Here is a 17,063-nt window from a genome sequence, read left to right on the forward strand (position 1 = left end):
GTCTACAAAGAAGGACTCTCATTTTTTTTGAACTGAGATCTGATTGGCTGGCCTTTTAGTTCCTGGAGAGCCTGTAAGAACTAGATGAGGGAATTCCACTTTGAACAGGAGGGGGTGCTACTTCATAGGAAGCAAAATAACACACAATCTAACGTTGGATCTCAAGGGCCACCACGTTCTCCGGGTAGAGAATGGTTAAAAGGGGTGGGTGTACACGGATTCATACTGTTAGACTTAATATCTAAATTTTTAGATTTAGAGAGTGATTCCATCCCCCTGCTATTCCCCCCCCCCCAAATAGGGGCTCTGATTTTAGAAAGTTTAGAAAGATTGATCTGGCTTGCTTACAGGCCCATTTGTAGCTCTGATTCTCAAGGGAAAAGGAGAAAGAGGAAATGTGAGAAGTATTGGGGGTATTTCAAAAGATGGCTTTCTACTAACAAAGAGAAGGTTCCTATAACTAATTTACAGACCTCCCCTTGATAGTATTTGGCTGACTGTCATGTCCTGGTTTATTTTTTTAATTGATTGGAACAACCCAACTACAGAATCATGATGGCCCAGTTGGCCAACGTTAATCTGCAGAAGTGATTCAGGCCCTCATTTTGGGAGCCAGAAAGGAAAGTGAAGTGTTAATTAATCCTCCATCCAGGTTCAGGCAATACTTAGAAGCAAGGTTCAAGGAGCGGTGCCTGCAAGATCTGGTCAAAAAAGTGAAGATGGTGGCCACAATGGTGCGATTGAAGCTCTGACTATGTTGGGTGTGTTGGGTGCCAGTTTTGAGTCTCCCCACGGAAGCTAAGCTAAAGGACACCCAGAACCTTTTTTTTCTGGGATTGAGCAGCATATAAATTGCAGAAGCAAATAAAATTAAAGAGAGAGCCTTAATTGCAGTTTCAGACATCACCTGGGCACTGGCTAGCGTGCCAAGCCCATCTTAACATGGCTTAGTGTGATGTAAAACAGTGATTGCTGGTTGGATTCATGCATCACCTCCACCATGGATTGTTTTTGCCACAGTTTGTTGAACAAACCAAAGTCAGTCTTGCAGATGAGGACAGTGATCATCGTAACTTATTTGGCCGATGCCTGTGCAAATTCCCTATTTTGGCTGTTGTTGCTTGATATCTCTTTGGATTGGCCAGGCATAAGTGAGAAACCAGGCCACCCCATTCACATATCTTACTAAACATCAGGCTTCATGCAGGCTAGTTCTTGAATGTGAATTCTTGAATTCCAGGACCAGCTCTTGATAAGATCATTTTACTACAGATACTAGAAAAGCCGTAGCATAGCAGAACAGCAGCAGTTGCCAACGGTAAGCCCCATGCCATAGATCCAGGTATACATGGCAGTCTCAGTGCATCCGAACAGATTGAGGTGGTTTCTCTCTCTCGAGGCAGTCGACGTCTCAGCATCATTATTGTAATGGAGCTGTCTGGTCTTAAGATTTTCCATTCCACTTCGGTCCTTCCAGCCCTCACACTAAGCCACTGTTGCAAACAGGTGTCCACAGGATGTGGTCAGAAAAGTCAAGATGGTGCCTTTGATTGCACTGTTGAGGCCATCATCTTGATTTTTTTGACCACATCCTACAGACGTCCCAGTTGCAACCTAGTTTCTGTGGTGTAATACCGTACAACAACCCATGGTTTACTGGTATAGGCTTTCACAGCTGGCATCTTTTGGGCAGTGTTGGGCTTCAGGGTTGAATGACCACAGTCTTCTCTAGATTTCTGACATTTCACTGGCAACCGTGGCTGGCATCTTCAGAGGCAAGGTATCCTCACAGGCAACTGAGCAGGGGCAGACTGGGCTCCTGTCTTTATAGCCAGGTGTTCTGACTGCTGATTGGTCCTTAGCTGAGCTGGTTTCTGATTGTTGCAGGTTGGTGAGGGCTGGTCTCTGATTGGCTCTCAGCAGCCTGCACCAATCGGAAATCAGCTTGCCTAAAGACCAATCAGCAGTCAGGACACCTGGCTTATAAAGACAGGAGCCCAGTCAATTTCTGGCCAGTTGCCTGTGGTCTTCGTAGTAGACCACCTTGCCTCTGAAGATACCAGCCACAGTTGCTGGCAAAATGTCAGATATCTGTCTCTAGACCACAGTCACTGAGCCCTGAAGCCAACACAGCCCAATCCATGGTTTATTCAATGGTCAGAAAAGTCAAGATGGTGGCTACAATGGTGCAATCAAAGAATCGATTCAAAGAAAATGCAGCAGGTTGGCTCATATTCTTATGGAAGGAAGAAAAGTAGGCTGTCATTGCATTAAAAGAGCTGGGAGTTCACAGCATTGGCTTTTCTTCCGTCATATGCTCCAAGTTTGGTATGTTGGTCTACCCAGTTGCAGAAGCTGGTCTTCTGCTTTTCTCTGAAGTCACACATCATGTTGAGGCAAAACAATGGTTAGCTTGGTTTGGTTTTGTCTTGGCCTGTTGTACAAAACCAGCCAATTACAATTTAATCAACAAATCAAGACGCAGCACAGTGTGAAGCTAGCCTCCAGTGTTTTCCCACCGAACAATTCCAATTTCAATCACTTCTTAGTGTTACGGTAAAAATAACAAAGTACATTTTAAATGTTCAGACCAAGGAGTGAATCTTAGGTATTTTTTTTAAACAGAGATAAAGAGTTTGGTTAAAAATAAAATCCTTACAGGTTCTAGAGACATGATTTAAAAGTAAGAAATTACATTCCCTGTGCCGTTTGGAAGTCCAATTTGATTTCTCCCAGCTGGTAGGGGCCATTTCTACTTCTTCCATTTCCATCTTGAAAGCTACTCTTAATTTTGGAAGTAGTAGCCTGTCCGTTAAAAGGGTGGTTTTGCCCAATTAAGAGATCTCTAAAATAAAAAGGTCATTTGCAGTTCCATCTACTTCATGGTGCCTGTGGTTTTTGACACATGGCTTTTTAATTCGTAGAGTCTGTTTTTGTTCTTTTCTACTGAGGGAAAAAAATGTCAAAAATACGATTTGTCAACTGGAGTTGGGGAACAGGGCTCAGTCAGATGGAAGAAAGAAAATACAGCAACACTTTGTTGTGGGGGATCATGAGGCCTGTGCACTTTGAAATTATGGGGTCTCCATCAAAATGTGGTGGTCTGGCGTCTGTCCCGTTCAGTGGTCTATACTGCATGCTCAGTCCTGTTTGAGTCCTACCAGTTCCTTTCCTGGGGTTTTCTAAAAACAACCAGGATTCCCGACGTGTATGCTGAGTAACCCAAACAGTTCAGCTGCTGCTCAGTTTTATGTTTCTGTATTTGAGGAAACAGCCGTTAGATTTTTTTTTTCCCCTTGTCCTCCCTCTCCCTTTCCTCAGTGCAACCGGAAATCTATTTTGCACTGCTCAAGGAATCAGTGCCATGTCCCTTAGGGCCATCTCGGGTCCCCTTTAGCAAAGATTTTTATTTTTAAAGTATTTTGTTGGGTAACGTGCAAAAGAAAGCAACTGCCTCTAGAAGGCTTATTGATTTTGGGGTACCCTTGGATAATGATACAGCTAGTTTGTAAGTGGGGGTTTCCTTGGGAGAAGAGCAATGACAAATCTCGATAAAATAGTTAAGAGCAGAGACATCACACTGACAACAAAGGTCCGCATAGTTAAAGCAATGGTGTTCCCCGTAGTAACATATGGCTGCGAGAGCTGGACCATCAGGAAGGCTGAGAGAAGGAAGATCGATGCTTTTGAACTGTGGTGTTGGAGGAAAATTCTGAGAGTGCCTTGGACTGCCAGAAGATCAAACCAGTCCATCCTCCAGGAAATAAAGCCAGACTGCTCACTTGAGGGAATGATATTGAAGGCAAAACTGAAGTACTTTGGCCACATAATGAGAAGACAGGACACCCTGGAGAAGATGATGATGCTAGGGAGAGTGGAAGGCAGAAGGAAGAGGGGCAAGATGGATGGATGATATTCTAGAGGTGATGGATTCGACCTTGGGGGAGCTGGGGGTGTTGATGACCGACAGGAAGCTCTGGCGTGGGCTGGTCCATGAAGTCACAAGTTGGAAGTGGCTGAACGAATAAACAACAAAGTAGGGGTTCAAGATGGGATGCCTGCACCGTGGTGGCTGTTTTGTGACTAGAGAAATTGGGAGACAGTTTGTAAGTGGGCCTGGTAACTATGTCCAGTTATCGGTATTAAAAGTTCAGATGGTCACTACGCTGACTGGATACCCCTCACAGCCACTTTGGCTTTTACTACGGATTACCCTTGGAGAATCCATTTTCTGTCCCCAAAAGTCCCCCTTGGTCTCATTGACTGGTTCATTGCCCAAGAGGCAGAAGAAGAGGGAAAAAAAGAGAATTATCTATTCTTCTAGATCAGATCCTCACCAAGAGGAAGTGCTGGTTAAAGAGGAGGAAGTGGGTGGAACTTGGGGAGAGAGTGACCCGTCACCTTGGAGTCCAAAAGGCAACAGGAAGAGAAATTGGAGCATAGCCATGCATCTCATCCATGAGGCGTCTGTGCCTGGCACAAAGTTGCCCCTCTGTTTTTAAAGGACATGCCCTCATGCCAGCACTAACCTTGTACCAGCCTGCAGCTGAGGTGGCCCCAAAATACTTTTACATGCTCTGTTCTAGAAGTGGTGTTTTCCCTCTTATTCCAGCTTGAGACATCCCATTGGGACAACGTACGGCTTATGGAGGAAGAGGATTAAGATGATATAGCCAAGGGGCCAATCTGTTTGGCCTCATTTGGCTTAGCAGGTCTGCTGTGGGACTGCCCCCTGTTGTCCAGGTCCCTGGGCTCAGTGCCTGTTCAACAATGCTCTTCAGCTGTGAGGAAGACCAGAATCCTGGCTTCTGCAGCCATTTTTATTAATGGGTGGGCCCAGAGGTTCCCAAACTTTCTTGATTCATGGTGCCCTTAGTGCTGCAAAGATAAGACATCACAAATGAATGTTGCAAAAGTTTTAAATATCTTGCCACACTCCTGTGAGTTTGCAGTGTTCCAAGGCACCCTGGCACACAGTGGGAATTGTGGAGTTGGTCAATCAGTGGACCTGGAGAGCGAGCTCTGAAATTGACTAGCCTACCCTGCCTTGATGCTATAACTGAAAGTGTAATTGATACGACAACTTCAATTGATAGGACCTAGGTTTTGTGCCCTGTGTTGTATGGAATTCCCTCCCTGTGCCCCTTCACTTCCCTCCCCTCAAGTTATGCTCCAAGGGGAGTTTACTGGCCCCACACCAATTCTCCCAGCAATGCCTTTTTCAAATTTCAGCTCTTCGACATTATTATCCAACAGCTGCAGGCTGACTGTGTCGATCTGGACAACCACCAGATGGCAGCTGATAGATATTTAAAAGAAAAAACCTTTTTGCCGCTTCCTAGTGACCAAAAAAATCAAACAACTAACTGGTTTATGGTTGTGAAGAACTTTTTCAAAAGTTCAGTCAATGGCCAGTTTGATGGTAAAGAAAATGCCCAATTGCAGTGCATGAAGTATGCAGCGCATATGTGCAGTGCGGATTCCTTCTGGCTTACAAGAAATACGTGCTGGAAGTGGGGGGCAGCAAGATTTAGGGTGGAGTCTGACTGGACTATGAAGATGATATTGGTGGAAGTGCTCTTTTAAATATTAACTTGGTTAGATGATAAATTGCAGTGTGCCAGGCTAGCTGGATTCACATTTCCACAGTTGGCCTTAAGACAGTTTGTTTTTGGCTTAGCAAAAGGTGTGAGCTGTGTCAGTGTGGTTTGTAAACAATGATTAAGGCATTTTGGGAATCAATCAAATAAGGCTTACTCAACAAACCATGGTTAAGCAAATTACATGTTACTATAACTTGAATGCCAAAGTAGGAATGCTTGAAGGTCACACAGTATCCTTTACATAGTTAGGATGTTACAGACTTTAAAACACTTAGAGGGAAAGTCAATAGATGTTTCTCAGAGCAGACAGAATCTGGCAAAGTTTGATTTTGTCATCCTAACTTGTAGATTTCCACTGATGGAGGAATTTGTATGGAGGAATGGTACACCCCCTCCTCAAGAAGCCATCGCTGGACCCTACTGTTCTGGACAACTTTCGCCCAGTCTCCCACCTCCCCTTTTTGGGGAAGGTGGTTGAGAAAGTGGTGGCTTTGCAGCTCCAGAGGGTCCTGGAGGAAACGGATTATCTAGACCCCTTTCAGTCAGGTTTCAGGCCCGGTTATGGGACGGAAACGGCATTGGCCGCACATACGGATGATCTCTGGTGGGAGTGGGATGGGGGCAGTGCATCCATCCTTGCTCTGCTTGATCTCTCAGCGGCTTTCGATACCATCGGCCATGGCATCCTTTTGGGGCGGCTCAGGGGGTTGGGGGTGGGCGGTGCGGTCTTGGCTGGTTCACCTCCTTCCTCCAGGGCTGATCCCAGTCGGTGTTGATAGGGGAGGAGAGATCGGCCCCGCAGCCCGCTTTGTGGGGTGCTACAGGGATCAGTACTCTCCCCTCTCCTTTTTAACATCTACATGAAACCGCTGGGTGAGATCATCCGTCACCATGGGATGAGGTATCATCAGTATGCTGATGATACTCAACTGTATATCTCCACCCCGGGTGAAGTAAGTGATGCCGTGACCACCCTCTCTGAGTGTCTGGGGGCTGTGGGGGCCTGGATGGGGAACAACAGGCTTCAACTGAACCCTGGTAAGACCAAGTGGCTGTGGGTTAATGGTTCTTCTGTATCCAGGACATTAACATCTCTGGTTCTGGATGCGGTTGCACTGCCCCAGACAGACCCGGTGCGTAACTTGGGGGTCCTCCTGGACTCACGGCTCCTGCTCAAAGAGCAGGTGGAACCTGTGGCCAGGAGGGCCTTTGTGCAGCTACGTGCTGTGCACCAGTTACGCCCCTTCCTGGACCGGGAGGCCCTTCGAACAGTCACTCATGCCCTTGTTATCTCTCAGATAGACTATTGCAATGCGCTCTACATGGGGCTACCCTTGAAAAGTATCTGGAGGCTCCAGGTTGTCCAGAATGCAGCTGCGCGAGCTGTTTTTGGTGTCCCCAGAAGGGCACATATAACACCTTCGCTACGCGAGCTGCACTGGGTACCAGTTTGCTTCCAGGTCCAATTCAAGGTGTTGGTTATCACCTTTAAAGCCCTACATGGCATGGGGCTGGATTACCCGAGGGACCGCCTCTTCCCCGCTTCATCAGCCCGTCCCACCCAGTCACGCAGAGAGGGCATGCTGCGGACCTCGTCTGCAAGAGAATTCCATCTGGCGGGGTCCAGGAGGCGGGCCTTCTCTGCAGTGGCGCCTGCCCTTTGGAACATGCTGCCCCCGGAGGTGAGGCGGGTACCTTCACTCCTGGCCTTTCTGCGGAGTCGGAAGACCTGGTTCTGCCGCCTCGCTTGGGGTGGAGAGGGGAATAGAGCTACATGGGGATGGTTGTTTTAGACCGCTCCTCCCACACTTGGACTGTTTTAGATGCTTCACCACTTGGATTTTTTATTCTTTATTTTTATTTCTATTTGTAGTATTTTTATTGTATTTTATTATTCTGATGGTTTTAATCATTTGTTGTAAACTGCCCAGAGGCCTCCGACGGGAGGAGATGGGCGGGGATAAGTTAGATATCATAGATAGATAGATAGATAGATAGATAGATAGATAGATAGATAGATAGATAGATAGATAGATAGATAGATAGATAGATAGATAGATAGATAGATAGATAAAATTTGCACTCTGAAGCTGCATCTGCCAGGATTTTTAATCCAAGTTTGCTGAACATGACATCAAAGTCTGTTTCACAGATGTTAAGCCACAGTAGCTGGGTTCACACATTCAACTCAACTGCAAAAAAAACAATTTTGTAGGCATTACCTTGTTATGACAGCCCAGCCTAATTTTTTTAACCATTTCCTTTAAAACAGATGCAGGCCAAAGCTTAAGCAGGGGTCCCCAATGTTTTTGTATCAGAGAGGAAAGTGAAATATTATGAACTTTTTCTCAAAATAATTTGCCATACTGGGGGTGGCCCGTTCGAGAACAGACTATTATCAGAAGCAAATGGGGCTCCAGTTGCCCACCAACCAGTTGATTTTTGAGAAGCCCTTTGGGTATTTGTGGGTCCAGAAGCATTGTTGGAAAAACAGACTGCAGCTGGTATTTCACTTCGCAGTGTGCTAGCTTCCAATTCCTATAAGAAAAAAATAGAAAAAATAGGGAGAGCGCGAGCGAGCTTGGCAGGCACAAAGAGGACATTGGCGGGCACTCCCAGGTACCATGCTGGAGACACAGGGCTGTGGAACCTCAGCATAAAGTCCAAACACACATCAGAACAGGGTTCCTAGAAACACCACATGCTCCTTTATACCAAATCAGACAATTGGACCATTTACTTCAACACTATCTAACCTCTAGAGCAGAGTCTGCAGAACAAGCTTGGCTAAAAAGGAGGTACCAACTATTGTGGGAAAAATGCCCACTTAAATTAGGAACCAAAGCGATTGGAGATGGAGGGAAGGAAGTAGCTTTTGGCATGCACAACTACAGCGACCACTGGCCACCTGCCAAACCACAGAAGAACCCCAAACAAAGCAAGGTTACAGGTTACATATGTTTGGTGTACCAATCGAAGCGAGTATTTGTAGCTCAGGGTTGAACGGTGGAGTCCTTGGTGCTCTCTGAGCCTGGTTGTTTTCTTGCAGACGTTTCATGGCCAGGCTAGGCAAGATCTTCAGTGCAAAGAGGGGGTGGGCCTTGCTCTCTGTTTATATACCGTGGCTTGCCCAGCTTGTGTTGGTGGGGGTGTTGCTCTCTCCTTGGGAGTTCTTTGATTGGGCTGTTGGTTGCTTGGTTGACTGACTTAATAGACCAGTACACCTCCTCGCCAGCAATCAACACCCAGATGTGCAAAAATCAACACCAGGATTAACACCAGATGAACTATCAAACAGCACAATACACCCTCATCAAGGAACTATTAACTCAGGCAATCAACCAAGCAGCCAACACCCCACCAACACAAGCAGGGCAAGCCACAGTATATAAACGGAGAGCAAGGCCCACTCCCTCTTTGCACTGAAGATGCTGCCTAGTCCGGCAATGAAACGTCTGCAAGAAAACAACAAGGCTCAGAAAGTACCAAGGACTCCGAATGTTTGATGTGGTATACTACATAGGAAAGAAAAAAAAATATTATAAATCACAGTGTGATCCTTGCACTGAAAGGCCCTTGATAAAACTTCGAGGGTGACCTTATTATGATGCCCCTGCATTCCTCATACTTTTAGGATTCTATCCTGCTAGCACAGTGTTTTTCAAACTCGGCAACTTTAAGATGCTGTCTGGGGAATTCTGGGAGTTGAAGTCCACCCATTGTAAAGTTGCCAAGGTTGAGAAATATTGCACTGGGATGATCACAAACAGGAGGCAGAGACATGGGCTCCTCCCACCATTGCTCCTCTTCAACTGGCTTTGCAATACACACACACACACACACACACTGTGTGCCATCAAGTTGTTGTCAACTCCTAACAACCACCTAGATTGGTTTTCTGGGTCCAAATATTCATTTGATCATAGCAGAGGGCAAAGGAAGCAGCAGGGGCTGTCCATTCTGCTTCTGACCCCTTTGCAAAAGGAACATTTTCTCCCTAGTTTCTCTTTGGCGTTGCAAAGAACAGTTCAAAACCAGACCCCAACTTGGAAAAGGAACCTCATTTTGTGTGACAGTGGAACCTCTCGATGCCTCCGCTGTAGGAAGCATGGTCTATCGATTTAACCCTTTGAAACTGGTAGTTCCCTAGGAAAAGAGCTTCAATCGCTTTTTTTAAAAATGAGAAAAAGTTGGGGGCAAAGAACCTCCCACTGCAGGTTTCTGCCCTGATCCCAGGTGTGAACCAAGCCACCACCAGATGGCGTAATAGAGCAATTTCTTTGGGAGGGGCATGAAAGATAAATGGGGCACTTGGGTTAATCCAGCTTCTGCATTTAACAGCGTGCAGTTGCAATGTGTTGAACCAGCCCGGCCTGTTGCGGCTTAGTTTGCAAATCACGGGTAAAGAAATCATGGCTTTAATGTGATGTGTGAACCTAGCTTTTGTCATCTATGGCAGGAATAATAAGCAATACCAGGGGACAGTAGAAGACACAGAATTGGACAAGATCTCAAAGTATCAGGATCTGAAAATCAAAGTTGAAAGATTATGGCACAAACTGGCCATGGTGGTCCCAGTGATCATCGGCACACTGGGTGCCCTTCCAAAAAGCCTTGGACAGCGCTTAGACAATCTGTGTGTATATAAAATGTCCACCTGTCAATTAAAAAGGCCACACTGCTTGGATCTGCACATATACTATGCTGATACGTTATGGCATCCTAGGTTCTTGGGAAGAACTCGCTGTGAATGAAGGCCAACTCCAGCTAAAGAACGGGCAACTGTGATTTCGCGTTGTTTGTGTATATAATAATACATCCTGCAATGATCCCTTTAATTTTATTAGACAACATCTGCCTATCCCATGTCCTTGGGAAGGCCTCGATAGCTGGACAAAAATGCCAAATCCAGTCCAAACATCTGGCTGGCTCTGCAACCAACCATAATATATTAATAAAGATGGGTTTATGTGGGCAGATAACCTAGTAGTGATTTTGGGGAGCCAGTCAAAGTACCTGGAAGAGTGCTGTAGGTGAGAATATATCATATCCCTGAGCCTAAAGAGATCTTTCTCAAGCTGGTGCCCTCCAGATGTGGGACTACAACTCCTAGCATTCCCAGCTACCATTGGAGAATGCTTTTGAAGAGCAACAGGTGAGTCTGAAACAATGGAGGGGGATTGCAATAGTGGGCTATGGGTTGTGTTATTCTTATTTCTTGCCAAAATTAAAATTCAAGTGCTTCCTCCCCATTTTCAAAGGCAGCTATGCCTTCATAGCTACATCTCTCATCTGGGATGGCCCTGAGCAGAATTTCTCACCCTTAGCAAGTTGAAGGTGTGTGGACTTCAACTCCCAGAATTCCCCAGCCAGCCAATTCTAGGAGTTGAAGTCCACACATCTTTAAGTTGTTAAGGTTGAGAAACACTGGCCTTGAGGCTTCTTTTATTGTTGGCAAATACAAGCGTTCCCAAAAAGACAGGAGGAACATTTCAAAGTCACCTGAGCTGGTTTTAGAAAGACAGATTTGCTGGACTACAATTCCCAGCAACCCCTCACCACTAGCCAGATGGGCTGTGGTTATCAGAAGTTGACCTTCAACACTGTCCAGAGGGCCATGGCATTCCAGCCTTGCAGGAAAAACTGAAAGGCATTTAAAGGTTTCTGCCAACAAGAATCATGTTAAGCTTGGTTAATTTGTAGCTCAGTATATCATGGCCTTAATTCTGACTCCTGGAGAAGAAAAAAATCAGGAAATCAGGAGTCGGGTTGACAGATGGAATGGAGTCTCCTACAAATGGGCACAGCTGGTGGGGACCTTGAACAGACACTCCACCCTGGAACATTTTTTTCTGCTTCTCTCTCTCTTCTCCCCTGGATACTCTGCCTGTGGATTTTGCAAAATCCTTCAACCAGAGTCTCATTCCCACACTCCAGATGGATTTTATAGCTTTATCATCTCTCGCCCTCAGTATTTACACAAAACGGTTCAAATCCAGTTCAGCTATTGAAGCTGCTCCCCACCCCCCACCCTGAACCAGACCATTAACATTGCCAACAAAAGGCAAACATTTAAGCAAGGGATTCCCAAGGGAATACTTCCAGGGAACACCGGACAGATTTTGCTTCTTTTAATGGCCTTCCAAGCTTCAGAGAGGTGGAGCTTGGAAAGCAAAGTCATGGATCGGTTGACTTCTGCATAGGCATCTAAGAACGGAAATGGAAAACCCGAAGGCCTCTGATGCACCAGGAGGAGGTGTGTCAGCTTTCAAGCGCCACTAAACTGTTTGCAGGATTGGGTGGAAAGACTAACATGGCCACCCCCGTGTTAAGCATTTGGGGAGAATCCACCGGAAGCTTCCCGTCGGTGTGGATTCTCTGATGCAGAGTCAGGTTGGTACTCTGGCTGAAGCTTTTCCCACACTCGGCGCAGGTGTAAGGCTTCTCCCCGGTGTGGGTTCTCTTATGTCTAATAAGGCTCGACTGATCCCGGAAGCTCTTCCCACAGTCTGTGCACACGTATGGCTTCTCCCCCGTGTGCATTCGCTGATGCGCACTTAGGCTGCCCCTGTGACTGAAGCTCTTGCCGCACTCTGAGCATCCGTAGGGCTTCTCCCCCGTGTGAACCCTTTGGTGCTGAATGAGACTCGGCTTGTCGGAAAAACTCTTGCTGCAATCCAGGCACTGATGCGGCTTCTCCCCCTTGTGGATCTTCTGATGCCTCAAAAAGTTGGTGCTCTTGTTGAAACTCTTCCCGCACTCCAAGCACTGGTACGGCTTCTCCCCCGTGTGAATGATTTGATGCGAGGTGAGATGGGCACTCTGGACAAAACTCTTCCCGCACTCCAGACACCGGTACGGTTTTTCTCCGGTGTGGATGATCTGATGGGAGGTCAGATGGGCGCTGCGGCCGAAGCACTTTCCGCATTCCAAGCATTTATACAACTTCTCCCCCTTTGGGAGTCTTGTGTGTTTCAACAGATTAGACGGACCATAAAAGCTTTTGCTGAAATCAGAGCGTTTATGTTGCCCTTTGTCAGTGTGGATGGCCTGATATGACGAAAGAGCTAAAGCACCAAGAACCGTCTCTCTATTTTCCAGGAATGGATATGAATTCCCCCCTTCAGGAGGTGTTTCCCTGTCTCCAGTGTTCTTCCCAAGTATCGTCTTCTGGGATTCGATCTCAGTAGACATCTCCCAGCAATCACGGAGACATCCATCCCTTTCCTTTTCTTCCTGTTTTTTTTGCTGGAGCGAGATCTGATGGAAATCTCCAAGTGGAGAAGGAAGGGGTTTATCTATCCATCCTTCTCGTTGGTTTCTTTCTTGGTTTGCTGGTTGAACTCGACTCCAGAATTTCTCTTCAAAGCGTTCCTGCTTGGTTCCTCCAGAGAAATTCTCACACAGTTTCCCCCCAGTCTCACTCTTCCATTCAGTTCCTGTTGGAATTAAGATTGGAAGCTGGTTAGAGCACAAACCAAATCATTCAGAAGTAGCATCTTCCAGGTATTTGGGGCTTCAAATTAAATAATAATGATGATAATTTATTGAACTGATATGCTGCTTGACTCTGAGTGGTCATCCCAACCAAGAGGATCAAAGGCAAGGGACTGCAGCAGCTGCAGCCCAAACATCTGGGAAGCACCAGGATGCTAAATTAGTAGGATTTTAACATTCCCTCACTGCAGTTCTTACCCTTTCTAGAAGCAAAGAATAGGGCCAAAAAATAATGAGAGAAAAGATGAGCTGAGAAATGCCTATTTGTTTTCGGTTAGGCGGGTAGTCTTTTTATACCCAGGGGCTGATTTGAAATTTTGGGACCACATTGAGGAAGTTCTCCCAAAAGGTCTCCTGTATCAACAAGAGGTGACACGCCCATTACAAGATGACAGGCAAGGCCCATCTCAAAACATATTTTGTTTTGACTTACCAGAACATATTGAAATTTCTCCCTGATTCCTTTTCCAGCCTCTCCTGGATGCTGCCTCCTCAGCTTTCTCTCTTGCCTGAGAGGCTTCCTGGCCAAAGCCCTGGGCTGCAACTGGCCAGGATTTTCATTTTCTAAGAAGGTTTGATGCTGGCCTTTTGATTTCTAGCAAACGTCCCCCTTATTTATTTATTTAAGCTTAAAATATCTTCTAGGACAAGAAAACAAAACAAAACAAAAACCCTCCAAAGAAACTTCGAGGCCCAGGCATTTTGATATCCAAGGTTTCCATTCACTAACTTGAGCTCTGAAATTCTATTTATATTTGTCAAAGCTAACCTAGACCAATTACAGCAATTATAGCAGTGTTTTTCAGACTTGGCAACTTTAAGGTGTGTGGATCAACTCCCAGAATCCCCCAGATAAGCATGCTGCCTGGGGAATACTGGAAGTTGAAGTCCATACATCTTAAAGTTGCCAAGTTTGAAAAACACTGAATTACAGCAACCTTTCATTTTATTTGACTTGTCTGTGCATCTTGTCCAACATTTAACTCATTGGAATGAAGATGCTGGTTTATTTCTTTGTCTTTTGAAAAATACCACAATATTCTTTCTTTCCCCCAAGGCAGTCTAGGGGCATACAACAAAAACTATGAACAGAGCAATAAAACTGAAAGTAATTATAGGAGCTGAAAAAAATAATGCTACAAATAAAGAAAAGAATTCTTGATGTATTACCTTCATCCATACAAATGCCTTTCTAGGAAAAAATATTGAATAGGGATGTTCAAAAACATTGCATCTCTTATATATAGTCCCAAATTGTGTGTGTTTTTAATATATTCCTGTGTATTCTATTTCTTCTTTATATGTTGTTTTCATGTTTTGTTTAAAAAGAAAACAAAAAACCTCAACAAATTTAAATTGGAACATAACAAACTAATCCACAAAGACTCAGCATTCCTGAACCAGCAATTAATTTAAATCAAGTTTTTGCCATCCTGGAAAACATTCTAGAACTTTTGCATCACAATCGCCCCCACAGCCAGCCCACCCATACTGGCTGGGGATGATGGGAGCCCTAGTCTACAGCATCTGTTTGGAGGTAGACAGATTCTGATCAGTTAACTAGCGGGAATTTGAAGCATCAGTTAAACTGCAAAATCCTGCAAAAATGGTCCACTTGGCCATAAGGAAGACCAGAGCCCACCTTCTTACCCAAGACGTCAGCACTGGCATCACTGTCCTCCTGTTTGGTTTCCACATACAGCACCCTCCACTCAGCATCAGGTGCAGCCTGGCTAATTCTGGAGATGGTTGTTGCCTCCTCCGATAGTATCTGTAAAGGAAAGGATTGCATTCCCCCTCTATCAGCCCCTTGCTCACTCAACAGCCGGTGTAGAAAACAAGCAACGAACTCAGAGAGCACAATCTTCAACCTTCAGGGATATAAGAACCCTCCAAACTTTGGGTGTGGCTTCCATTGCCCTTTGACCAACGAGGCCACCAAGTCAGGGCACTGGGGTACATGTTTAGAGGCCCAAAGCTGAGTGTGCTGGAGGAATGCCAAAGGATTGTAAAATGCAGACTACAGGTAGTCCTCACTTAACGTCCACTCATTCAGCGACCGTTCAAAGTTACAACGGTGCTAAATGAAGGGGACTTACAATGGGTCCTCATAGTGTCCCTGTGGTCATGTGATTACAATTCGGGTGCTTGGTAACCAGATCGCAATTATGATGTTGCAGCGTCCCACTGTCATGTGATCATCTTTTGCCACCTGCCCTGTGTTTCCCACAAGCAAAGTCAATGGGGAAGCCAGCAAGTCACAAATGGCGATCGTGTGAACGTGGGATGCACAACTGCACAGGATTTGCCTAATGATGACAATGTGGACTGCTGCAACTACCATCATAAGTCGGCACGGTCACGTAACATCGCACCTTACGACCATATCGCTTAGTGATGGCGTTCCCAGTCCCGATTTTATCTGTTTATTTATTAATCAAATGTATAAACTGCCCATGTCACAAAAGTGACTCTGATTACTGTTGGCAAGCAAGGACTACCTGTAATTGCATGGATGATCAACAGACCAGGGTGGGGTAATGAAAAATGGGTTGGGCAAGGACTTCTGCTCTAGCGCAACCCTCTCGTTGACGTTCCCCACACCCCATAGCAAGGACGTATTGAAATACCCCTGCGTGGTTTTCCGGCATACAGAGCTCTTCCTGCTTCCCAAGGAAGTCCTCAACCAAGGCCACCGCCTGGGAGCAGGTCTCTGGGCCGCACTCCCGGACCCAACGCTGCACCTCCGCGGGCAGGATGGCCAGGAACTGCTCCAGGATCAGCAGCTCCACGATCTGCTCTTTCGTACACATGTCCGCCTTCAGCCACCGCTGGCAATGTTCCTGGAGGCGGCTGTAAGCCCCTCTTGGCCCCTCGGCCTCCTGGTAACGGAAGCGCCGGAAACGCTGGCGCTGCTCCTCCCGCCGCCAGGCATCCCCTCGCAAAATGGCCGCCTTCACTTTCCCATAATCCCCTTTGCTGCACCCCTCCAGGTTCAGAAAGGCCTGCTCGGCCTCCCCGCTCAACGCAGGCCGCAGCCGGGCTACCCACTCCTCCTCAGGCCACCGACAGGCCTTGGCCACTTGCTCGAAGGAGCCCAGGAAGGCCAAACTGTTTTCCCACGGATCCGCCGATGGCTTGCTGCTCCCTGGGCATGGGGTCTCCACCATCTTCAGGAACTCCCGCCACTGAGCTTCCCACTGCTGAAGGGATCCCTCGTCCGGTTCCTGCTTGACCTCTCTTCCCGTCCTCCGGGGCAGGGATTCCCCCCAGAGAAGGTCTTTCTGCAGTCCCGGCGGGTGATCCCTGGGGCCCCGCTCCTCCATTTTCCTTCTTGGCAGGTCTCCAGACAAAAGCATCACCCAGACCTTTGTTCCAGAATCCGCCCCGGGGATCCGAACTGTCGCAAGGGTGCTGGAAGGGCGTTGGGGCGAGTTCTCAGATTACGATCTCCGACTCATCATTGGTCACAGAAGAAAAGCTAAAGACACAAAAGGAATTTGCAAATCAGCCACAGCGAGAGCTAAGGGCTTGGGGTGGATGTCTTGGGGTTAAATCAGGTCTAGGCATCTCTCTGGGAGATGGTGGGCATGTTTTGGAGCCAGTCAGGGGCGCTTGCACAAAATGGTGGCCCGAGTCACTTCTTCTGCTGTGTTAGACGTGGCCAATCCCAAAAAGAGAAAGCAAAATTGTGAGGTTACCTCCTTTCTCCAGGATGCTCCCTGCATATTCTCAGTGGATGAGCGTGTTTCCAAACAAAGCCCCCTCCTGTTTTATTTTATTTACTGAAAGGACCAAGGAACCTACGGAAGAGCTAATGGCTGGTGCTTGGCTCTGCTGAATACCAGATTTCCATTTAATGTTTTTTGTTAAGACTCTAAATTTTAAAAAGACATTCAGTATGGGCAGAGAGCCAGATAAAGTCCAAAGCAGGTAAAGAGAAACACAGAGGTGACCTTCGAG

At 46.5% G+C, this 17,063-nt stretch overlaps 1 protein-coding gene across 1 annotated transcript; it reads right to left on the minus strand.

The window, feature by feature from the left end:
- Positions 1-10,948: 10,948 nt before the first annotated feature.
- On the minus strand, positions 10,949-16,560 carry LOC134488881 (zinc finger protein 397-like). The gene is made up of 3 exons (XM_063291222.1): positions 15,731-16,560; positions 14,751-14,871; positions 10,949-13,042 (listed from the first exon to the last, which is right to left on the minus strand). Exons 1-3 carry the CDS (start codon positions 16,457-16,459, stop codon positions 11,865-11,867), a joined length of 2,028 nt encoding a protein of 675 aa, XP_063147292.1. The 5' UTR covers positions 16,460-16,560; the 3' UTR covers positions 10,949-11,864.
- Positions 16,561-17,063: the final 503 nt, after the last annotated feature.

This window comes from Candoia aspera, chromosome 2, assembly GCF_035149785.1.
Source record: "Candoia aspera isolate rCanAsp1 chromosome 2, rCanAsp1.hap2, whole genome shotgun sequence".
NCBI lineage: Eukaryota > Metazoa > Chordata > Lepidosauria > Squamata > Boidae > Candoia > Candoia aspera.

Bases quoted from the DNA above. Each gene is read 5' to 3' on its own strand.
- LOC134488881 (XM_063291222.1), bottom strand. From the start codon at position 16,459: ATGCTTTTGTCTGGAGACCTGCCAAGAAGGAAAATGGAGGAGCGGGGC. The intron at 14,872-15,730 runs GTATTTCAATAC...TTTCCTTTACAG, and splicing joins TGCCGGAAAACCACGCAGGG to ATACTATCGGAGGAGGCAAC. The intron at 13,043-14,750 runs GTAAGAAGGTGG...TAATTCCAACAG, and splicing joins TGCCAGTGCTGACGTCTTGG to GAACTGAATGGAAGAGTGAG.